At 41.2% G+C, this 11067-nt stretch overlaps 1 protein-coding gene across 4 annotated transcripts in view; it reads left to right on the top strand.

Moving 5' to 3' along the window:
* Positions 1-11067, top strand: part of LOC116053110 (spectrin beta chain, non-erythrocytic 4-like) — a 107471-nt gene that overhangs the window by 20715 nt on the left and 75689 nt on the right. For 3 of the 4 annotated variants that reach the window (XM_031304028.2, XM_031304029.2, XM_031304031.2), the window contains 7 exons: positions 6558-6649; positions 6795-6875; positions 7219-7334; positions 7517-7629; positions 8285-8472; positions 9653-9770; positions 10048-10206. In XM_031304028.2, coding sequence (XP_031159888.1) covers positions 6558-6649; positions 6795-6875; positions 7219-7334; positions 7517-7629; positions 8285-8472; positions 9653-9770; positions 10048-10206 — 867 coding nt within the window. Of the gene's footprint in view, positions 1-3288; positions 3416-6557; positions 6650-6794; positions 6876-7218; positions 7335-7516; positions 7630-8284; positions 8473-9652; positions 9771-10047; positions 10207-11067 lie in introns of those variants that run through there. The other variant, XM_031304030.2, reaches the window with a different exon arrangement.

The following is an 11067-nucleotide window of genomic DNA, read 5'->3' as shown; positions in this document are numbered from 1 at the left end:
AAGGATAATAACTTTAAGCCTAGTAGTGACCAGATATCTGGTCGCGGCAGCCAAGAGCCAGGATCTATCTGAGGTGTCTCCTCAGGTCCTCCTTGCTACTGTCGCACCAAATGCATGCTCTTGGAGGAATCGTTGGGTTTCTGTAAATTATAGACCTACTCTATCTGTAAAGTGTCTTGAAATAACACCTGTTATGATTAGATACTTTAAATGAAATTGAATTGAATTGATTGAATTAATGTCCGCAGTATCACAAAGGTCTTTGTAAAAGTACACTAGACAAAAGGCAAAATTATGGACTGTCTTTTTCAATGATTTGATTCTTCCCGTGAGGCTTAAACGTGAGCTTCTCCATAAGTGCACACTGAGATGCTGGCACATGTTTCCGTGCTACTTAGTGAAGCACAAGGATGCTGTGATCAGCAGTGGCTTCATTTAGGGTGAGCTGCCAGCGGTTCTGTTTGGGGGAGGATGTCACAAGTGCTGCATCATCAGTGTGCGACAGCGACAGCAGTGTTTGGTGGATAAAGCCTGAATGTCACTCAGGGCTCAGCGGCCTAGAGGTAGCAGTCGCCTTCCAGTCTGCTCTTCAACAAGGACGCACACACACACACACACACACGCGCACGTGCACACACACACACACACACACACACACACACACACACACACACACACACACACACACACACATGCCCACACTGCACTCGCTCTCTTACATACACACTTCATCAGTCAGGCTATCTATCTAGTCACGCACGCACGCACGCACGCACGCACGCACGCACGCACACACACACACACACACACACACACACACACACACACACACACACACACACACACAGGTTTCCAGGCCAAAGCAGCAGTGATACAGGAGCAATTCCTGCCATGTAAGTACAGCAGAAGCCCACAGCTCCTCTTTATTATGCTTCAGTGCTACACCATGGCTTTGGCACAAAATGCTTATTTAGCATTATTCAGACCCTTCTGTAACATTCACGGTGCACAGGTGCCAAGGAGCTGTCTCCTGGGACTCAGTATTGTCATGCTAGGGCTGGCGACCTACCACAAAGCACATTTTACAGCACTGCTAGTAAACTTAGGCCTTAGTATGTCGAGTGACCCTCTGACAGCCAGGCTAGTGAGGCAAAGAGGATGAATGTTCTGTGTGTGCAATATAACTGGACTCATCATTTCGGGGGACATGTTGAAATGAATGTTGTATGATGTTCACGGTTGAAGCCTAGTTCATGATGGACATTATTGAAGTGTGCATTGCAGAGTTTGTGGTCTTTATTTTTGTAATCATAAAATCACAGCTTGCGCGTAACGTGTGGAAAATATGTTTTTTTTGTCCTTGCCATCTAAATTTCCCACAACAGCATTGTATCAAAGTAAGTAAAGTTTCAGTGTTTAATCTGAATGACATGTTGTTAGGTAATTAGTTAAGTAGACTGTGTAGAAAAACACAGTTTAGAACTATGCTCCATAATTATTTAATAGCTGTAGTACAGCGATGCTTAAGAAAGCAGAAACAGTCTTGATAGCACACTTGTTAATAAGGTATCACCTGTTTGTTGCTGGTTTTTGTTGTGTTTTGAGTCCAGCTTAGCATATGTAACTGTACAGTTTGGGCTACAGTAGTGTTAGCTGACTACAAGCTCTGCCACCATTAGCTGCGAGCTTGGCTGTTGTCTGCTCTCCTGCTCTAAAGGGCCACCAGTTGATGGCCTCTTCAATTTTGCATGCGCTAAGAAAGACAAGCAGTGTGGAAGACTGGTGTTAGTGAGTGTGTGTGTGTGTGTGTGTGTGCGCGTGTGTGTGTGTGTGTGTGTGTGTGTGTGTGTGTGTGTGTGTGTGTGTGTTTGCGCGTGTGTGTGTGTGGAACAGAGAGAGTAATTATGAAAGAAGTGAGTATAGGGGGAAAGGATGGTTGGCTGATGGGAAACCACGAGCATGTTGTGGTAAATAAGCAACGGGTGGGGCCTAACCGTGATCTTCAGTCAGTGTCACGTTTCTAATGATCAAAGGCAGAATATGTAGTGAGTGGGGCGCCTGGATAGCTCACCTGGTAGAGCGTGCGCCCCATGTACTAAGACTCAGTCCTTGTCGCAGCGGCCGCAGGTACAGCTCCGACCTGCAGCCCTTTGCTGCATGTCGTTCCCTCTCTCTCTCTCCCCTTTCACATCTTTAGCTGTCCTGCATAATAAAAGCCTAAAATAATCTTAAAAAAAGAATATGTAGTGATTATGGCTTTACTGTTTGTAAACACACCAATCAAAGTTGGCCCTGGCTCAACGGCCAGAGAGAGAGAGAGAGAGAGCGCAGTGATGGTCGAGCGAGCTAGAGAGTGAATGAAGAGAGGGAGCGCCGTACAAAGCAGTAATCAGAGGAATAGAAGGCTCTTTTCTCAATTGTTTTACAGCGATTATGTTCTAAAGCACAAATAAACACACCCACACCTCCGCGGGAAGGTGCCACATTGCTGGATTATGAGTGAATGCAGAGCTTCATCCACCACTACACACTTCTAAGTGATGATTGAGAGGGATTACTTTAGGATTAAAATTAGAAATCAGGTTCTTCAGTTTCCATACAGTAAACCACACTCTTTGTTGTTGTCCTTATTACTTGTCTACTTTAGGCTACTGCCATTCCTACTGATTATTAGCATGTAAGCCTTTTCACACACCTGCTTTATTTGTTTTTTATTTAAACAGGCATGTAACTAGTGTAACCTAAAAAAAAACATTTGTTTTTTAGAATTCCAACCTGGCAAAAAGCCTTTGAAGTTAATGGGACAAAACAGAAATGAAAACAAAATCCAAGGGTCCATGTAGAGAGATGAAATATTGGGATTTGAACAGAGAAAAGCTGCTAACTGATTATGAATACATTAAATAATGACACTAAGCTGCACAGCACACAAAATTAAAATTAGATTTATGAATCAGATTAATTTTGGAGATAGCCTAGAGAAAGACAACTTTAGGCCAAGATGGTTTTGTAGTTTGCTTGTGAACCAGGCCTGGGATTTTTGCCATTACCTGGCCGTAAATGCCTGAGCCTCGATTCCAAATCTGAAGGCAGTTCATAAGGTCAATAACTTAATTTAACAGAGCATTTAAGGGCTAAGAATAATGCCAGTAGGATGGAGAATTGTCCATGGTTTGTCTGTGTACAGTATGTTATCTTTCCCTCTTGCACTTTGACTCTCCCCTTCTCCAGTTCTTCTCCGCTTTCCTCCCTTCCTCTGTGGTGAAAGTGAGAGTTTGCTTTGTCCAGTCAGCAGGTAGGGCCAAACCACTGCAGTAACTGCACACTGGCGGAAAGAGTGAGCGAGACAGAAAGAGAGGGGGAGAGAGGGAGAGAGAGAGGAAAGAAGGGAGAGGATTGACAGGCAATGGAAAAGGTAATCCTAATGTATTTACAGAACCATTCACAAATAATAACAGACCGTTATTATTTGCAGTGACTTCAATTAATGTTGTATATGGTTGGCTGAATGTCCTTGAGTACGGTGTGTGTGTGTGTGTGTGTGTGTGTGTGTGTGTGTGTGTGTGTGTGTGTGTGTGTGTGTGTGTGTGTGTGTGTGTGTGTGTGTGTGTTTGCTTACCTAAAACGCTGCCAGCTCACTTGCTGTTTACAGAGTCTGAATTGAGACTCATTGATGTGGCTTTACTGTACATTTGACCAGATACATAGATTCAGATTTTTACTGAATGCACATAATAATGTAATTTTGTGACATGGTTAATATGCTTGATGGTTTTATACATTCCCCTGTGGGTTTATCTGGTACATTATTTTAACAATGTTGTTTTACCCTACTCTTGTTCTTATCCTTTTTCAGATGGTTTACAGCAGACACACTTGCTGAAGTGTGAATTCAACACTAAAATGTTCAATTTAGAACTACTTTTCTATGTTAAACAACACTGCAATTTTATTTTGTGTTTTCCTCACGTTTTCTCCGGCTAGGACAGCAGCTAACTGTTCGATGTTTAATCATCATTCCATCGATTATGTGTTGGACATACTGATTAATCATTAAAATAACAACAAGTTCCAGCCTAAAGTGATGCCTTAAAAACGGCTTGCTTCCAAAAAGAATATTTAGGTTACAATGATATTGAAAAAACATGATTGATGAAGACATGACATATTGATGAAGTGTTTTTTTTCCATATTCATCTTTTTTTTCATTCTCATCTTTACAGTAGTTAATGCAATGTTTATATTTCAATTATGATGTATCTGCTGCTAAAATAACATCCAATGCTAGTTTAAAATTGTGATATCCTCTCGGGATAAAGAGACAGATGATTTTAGTGTAATCTGGTCTCTATTGGTGAGCATTTGTGTACATGTGTTCATCTTTTTGTATGTGTGTTCATGCATAGGCGTTGTGTTTGTGTGTCTGCTTTTACATGTAGGACTGTGTGTGTGTGTGTGTGTGTGTGTGTGTGTGTGTGTGTGTGTGTGGGTAGCAGCTGATTCCAGGGTGTGATGTCCCCAATTACCTTGGATCATGTCACTGTGATGTTATTGGTTGAATGGCTGTCACTGTCACCTATCATCAGGCGTTATAATTGCTCTGCACTTCCTTGCACTGAAATCCTCTGCTCTTATTGCTCTTGTCTGTTTTTATTGTTAAAGGTCCAGTGTGTAACGTGTTTAGTTGTTCATTCTCAAAATCTGTGTTGCCCGTTCACAAACTTGTCCTTTTTCATGAATATTTACCACCACCATCAATTCCAAGTATTCCTTTTGGCTTGAAATTTTAGATTTGCGTTTGCATCAACTGGGGTAGACGCTCCATACGAAATATGTTAGCCGGTAAGGGACATACAGGACATACTGCTCCGCCTTTCACGTTTTCACTGTCACATTATGAACTCACAGGTGCTGCTAATGCTGCTAATGGGTATCGTAGCTTTCCGGCCCCGGCAAGTTTGAAGAAGGAAACATGGAGGACCACACGCATTCAAAATCCAAATTTCAGGAACAAGAGTCTTCTTCTTCGCCCAGAAAAAGAAAAAGGATATTGAAAAGAGCAAGAGACCGGCGTCATCAGAAAAAAGCGTGAAGGCTACCGTAGCTGTAATACGTACTTTGAACTGCGTGGTGCGAGAGAGTTGATTGCGATATATGATCTCAACGCTAGACGGGAGAAATTCCTACACATTGGACCTTTAAGTCTCTCTCACTGTGTGTGTGTGTTCCTTTGAGGTTTCAGGAATACTGTCAGGGCAATGTGGTTCTGACCTTTGCTCTTGACTGGTTCCAGAAGTCTAAGTTGCCGCCTGAGTTTTTTTTTAACAAGTGATTCAATTAGGGCTGGTGTTGCTCTTGTGGCTGTTTCCCCCGGTTGGAGAAACCCCTGAGCCAATCAGAGCCTTTGTGGGCAGGACTGAAGTGGGTGACAAACTTTGTCATGGTTAAACAAATCTTAAAGTGCTCATATTATGCTTTTTGGCTTTTTCCCTTTATATTATTGTGTTATATATCTTTTTTGTGCACTATAGGTTTACAAAGTGAAAAAGCCCAAAGTCCACCCCAAAGGGACTTACCATCTCCAACAGAAAACACTGTTCACAAACTGCTCCAAACAGCTCTATTGTAGTCCAGCCTTTACTTCAGAGACAAACGTGGTCACTTTGTAACACACGTTATAATGCTTGCCTAGCTGCTAGCGTGGCACGCCCTCATACTCTGCTTCTGACTGGCTAGTAGTCCTTACCTAGCTACTGCGCATGTGCGACTCCCAACAAAGATGGAACAGAAGTGAGATGTCTCACCGTAGCTAATACAGAGAGCTCAACACACAGTAGTGTGCAGTACGACAAAAATATGGTGTTTTTTGAAAAATTAAACCATGTAAACCTATTCTGGTACAACCTCTAAATCCAATTATGAACCTGAAAATGGGCATAATATGAGCACTTTAAACATGGTTAGTTTACTTTTAATCACGGATCTAATCACTGCTCACGATCTTTTAAGCTTCATAGTTATTATAGCCATATAATAAATACAAATTATCTGACTCGGAATTGGAGCATGACTACAGGTAGCTAATAAGTACCATGACTCTGCTAGCCAGCTTGCAGTATTAGCCAGAAAGCCTCTGTCACTCAGGCTGTGCCCATAATCACTCCTTCATTCACTCATTCACTGCTCCCTGCTTAACGCGTAGTCAGAGGTAAATTGAGATTCTGGACACTAAACCATCAGCATTTTTTGCGTCATCACTGAAAGGTGTAGTGTTGCACAACTAAAAGATAGTGTACTACATTTTTTTACGCCATTATGGGAGGTTTTAACAGTTATAGTGTACTATAAAGTAAATAGCCAGTGATTTTGGACACAGCCACAGTTACTCTGTTTGCTAAACAACACACCAGTAGACACAGGTAATTACCTAAAATGTGAATGTATGTTCCCAAAAAGAAAGCATGTATCTGGTCTGTGACACAGAAGGTTTAGGGTCCATGCCACAATGTCTCTCCCAAACAAACGCTAAACGGTTGCTTTGTTGTGTTCTTGTCCAGATTCAGGTGATCAAAATAGAGACGGAGGACAACAGAGAAACTCGTTCTGCCAAGGATGCCCTGCTGCTCTGGTGCCAGATGAAGACGGCAGGGTGAGCAGTGAAATAAATAATACAGGAAACTGTAAGCTGCAACTGTGAATTTCATGAGCATTCACGTAATTTACCGAGTGGGTATGTTAGTGTTAGTACGTTGGTGCTCCTTGGTTTAACATTTAAAGATTTCTCCGTGCTCCAGGTACCCTGAGGTCAACATCCAGAACTTCACCACCTGCTGGAGAGACGGCCTCGCCTTCAACGCCCTCATACACAGACACAGGTAGCTAGAAATTGTAATACTCCCCAGCATGCTAACATGTTTATAATTGGGAAGTTGCATGTTTTACATGATGACAGCATCAAGTATAAAACAGTGTTTGCAATGTTAATGCGTTTAAAAAAAACAAACAGGAATTGTTTTATTTTCTCAGTTTTCCACGAATTAAAATAATAGGATTTTGATGTAAAAACATGATGAAAAACAAAATAGATACACACTTATTAACAGTAGATAAACAGACACAAATAAAGTGGGAACTAAGACGTGTAATGGGTTTTGACTGATTTAGGATTAGAGTCATACAAACATGACACATTCTGTCTCATCATCTTGTGCCCTCCAGGCCTGACCTGATTGAGTTCCACAAGCTGACGCGGTCCAATGCAACTCACAACCTCCAGCAAGCCTTCAACATCGCTGAGCAGCACCTGGGCCTCACCAAACTCCTGGACCCTGAGGGTAAGAATGTTTATCTCGTTTTGGTGTCCAAATTACATACGGCAATATCTATAACCGTGCCATAAGAGTGTTTTTTCTTTTACTATTTTACTCACTGAGATAAATAGTAATGGTGTGCCTCCACCTAAAGTCAAGCAGTTAACTCCTCTTATCTCTGTCTCCGCCACCTTCCTTCGGTGCAGATGTAAACACAGAGAACCCAGACGAAAAGTCCATCATCACTTATGTGGTCTCCTATTACCACTACTTCTCCAAGATGAAGGCTCTTATTGTGGAGGGCAAGAGGGTTGGCAAGGTAACAAATTACACACATGCAGATACACACACATAGACATTCTGTTAGGAAAATTGAGATGTATATTCTACTGTCTTTGTTAAATATTTAAACTGTTTGCATAAAATACCATATTATACTGATTGCTCCCAAAAGATACCATGGAGCCATTGAATGTCCTTGTCTGAGCACGATGTGACGCTGAGGAAAGAACATGTCCTCCCCGAATTAATTAAACTGGCGACATCGACTTTGTTATGACTATAGACTTTGTATCACATTCCACGTTGTATTACAAAAGCTGTTTTAAGAGAGTGTTTCGTTAGTCACTTCTGTACTCATGCTGTGAGTACTGTAACTGGCTCCTTGTTATGTTCACAACGTAAAAATGAACTTTGATATAACTTCAGTGGTTCTGTCTGTCCTTTGATAATGTAGTTATTCTAACACATTCCATGAAAGGTGAAGGGCAAGCGGTGTTTGCTAGCTAGACACAAGTAACAATTCATTGAAATGTGTGGGGGCTCACGAAAAGGAGAAATGTAAAAACATGATAATTCAAAAAAATTCTCTTTCTATCACTGTGTACTGTATCTCTCTCTTCCAGTGTCTGCTTTTTTCCTTAACTCTTATCCCATTCTCTCTCTCTTTATCTTCCTCCGTCTGTCTGACTCAGGTACTAGACAACTGTATTGAGGCAGAGAAGATCATCAACCGCTATGAGGCTCTGGCATCAGACCTGCTGGACTGGATAGAAAAGACCATCGCGGTCATTAGCAACCAGAAGTTTGCAAACTCGCTGACCGGAGTTCAACAGCAGCTGCAGGCCTTCACAACCTACTGCACCATAGAGAAGCCCATCAAGTACGTTTTGTGGATTTTTAAAATGGCAATCTTGAAATACTATTACCAGTCATTTATTACATAGCACACACAAACATAAGTATGCCTACTCATGCATGCCCTATACTGAAGAGCATTAACACACTGCTCGTAAATACTACTGGCAACCTGTGCTCTATTCTGACCACTGATTGTGGTTCAAGATGATGATGATTGTAGCTACAAACTAATTCAATTTATCAGTAAGTCGATACATAGAAGTGTATCAACTACAACATTAACTGATTGATCATTTCCAGCTTCTGAAATGTGTGAATCTGCGTCTTTTCTTGATTAATCAATTAATGGGAAAAAAGAATCATCATTTGCAGCCCTTATGTTATGTTGTTTAATCATTCAACAACAGTACAAGTAGGTTAAAAACTGGCCTTTATGGCGGCATGGTCAGAAAAATGTGTGAAAACATAATTCAAAATAGAGAACTGTGTACTTTTTCAACTGAAGCTGAAACATATAAAACTTTAAGATTACTGTATGACTTCCATCTGATCAGCAGATTTTTTTTTTTTTAATAATAATTTTTTCAGAAATGCCCAAAATGCCCCAAATGTTCTGGTTCCAGCCTGTCCGATGTGAGGATTTGCTGCTTTGCTTTGCTGTATGATAATAAACTGAATATCTTAAGGTTTTGGATTGTTGGTCAGATACAACTAGCAGACATCACCTTAAGCTCTGGGTAATTATAATGGGCATTTTCACTATTTACTGACAATTTATAGACAAAACAATTGATTCATCAAGAACACAATAAGCAGATAAATCAATAATTCCAGTCATAGATGACATGCTTTTCAGAATAGGTTAGTTACCATGAAATTGACAATGCATGTTTTCAGAATATGTCACCATATATTGGTTTGAAGCTGTATTAAACACCCAGGTGTTCACACAGTAGATTCCCTCAGAGTGATGAATGGCCATGACACTGGACAGCAGGGTGGCAGAGCGAGCAGAGTCGTCAGACCTCCCTGTGAGCACGTTTTCATGCTGTTAAAGTGTCCTTGAGCAAGACACCGTTTTTTGTTTTTTTTAACAAAGTTGGTACTTTCAGCGTGTCCTACACAGTAGGGGACTATTGAGAGAGAAGAGGCCATATTGTGATAACAGTAACACAAACTAAAGTTTTCTGTTTCTCGCTCAGGTTTCAGGAGAAGGGGAATCTCGAGGTCCTTCTGTTCACCATCCAAAGCAAGCTTAGAGCCAACAACCAGAAACCCTATGTGCCTCATGATGGGAAGCTCATCTCAGACATCAACAAGGTCATACATCCACCTGCTGCGTTGGTTTTCTTTTATACACAGCACCGTATTTCACCTTTCACTAAACAAAGTGGCAACTGATATGAGCGAGTTGTTGATCGATTAAAACGTCGCCATCACTCTTTAACAGTCGAGAGATAAATCTGCACCTCCTTCAAAAGTTTTCACCTCACACTGACGTGTTTAATTTAAGTTTTTGGTTTTCATTACTCTTATTTCTCAATTACATCACCACTATTAAACTGTTTATTTGATTTATTTTTCATTTCCTGTCCAGGCCTGGGAGAGGCTGGAGAAGGCGGAACATGAGAGGGGCGTGGCTCTGCGCAAGGAGCTGATTCGTCAGGAGAAGTTGGAGCTGCTGGCTCAGTGCTTTGACCACAAAACCACCATGAGACAAGCCTGGCTCAATGAGAACCAGAGGCTTGTATCGCAGGTAGGGACCTTATGCAGCTGGGTTATAAACATGCTTCTTCTAATTGCAGTTCCCTTAGTAACATGAGAAATAATATAAATTTTTTATGCAAACAATTTTTTCTGTTTTGCATGGATGCAAAGTCAAATCCTGCATGCTTAGTGATATGATGATAAATACCAGCTCAATTGAACTTTATCAGTGAAACAAAAGTACCTGCACAGTTTAAGTCCCCCTCCACTCAAAAATGTGTCTTTCTTATTGTCCCTTCTGGATGTTTGCGCTTCACTGTGCACAGCTTGACACTAGAAGGCTGTTTTCAAACTCATCTGCTACAGGGGGAAAGTTTCTCTGTGCTCACTTTTACTGTGTGTTTGAGACATCAAGACATCACAACTGGTCTAAATGCAACGTACACATCCACACACATTAAAGGTCCTATGACATGCTGCTTTTTGGATGCTTTTATATAGCGAGAATCCAGATCGGCCCATCTGAGCTTTCATTTTCTCAAAGGCAGAGCAGGATACCCAGGGCTCGGTTTACACCTATCACCATTTCTAGCCACTGGGGGACCATAGGCAGGCTGGGGGAACGCATATTAATGTTAAAAAACCTCATAAAGTGACATTTTCATGCCATGGGACCTTTAAACACATTTGTGTCATGCCTTTTGCCAATTAAGTGTCTGTGTTTGGATTTTTACCTCAACACCCTGGCGAAGGCTTTCAGCTGAAACACATTGATGTCATGTAATATTAAAGGCTTCTTATTAAACTCAAGACTCGGTGCCTTGCATCTTCTCCTCTTTTTTATGTAGGAACATCTTTTGTCCAACGGTTTAACTTTGGAAATGAAAACTGTAAATGTATAAATAGGATC

Source organism: Sander lucioperca, chromosome 5 (assembly GCF_008315115.2).
Source record: "Sander lucioperca isolate FBNREF2018 chromosome 5, SLUC_FBN_1.2, whole genome shotgun sequence".
NCBI classification, from domain to species: Eukaryota; Metazoa; Chordata; class Actinopteri; order Perciformes; family Percidae; genus Sander; species Sander lucioperca.
This window is presented reverse-complemented; position numbering and strand designations above follow the sequence as displayed.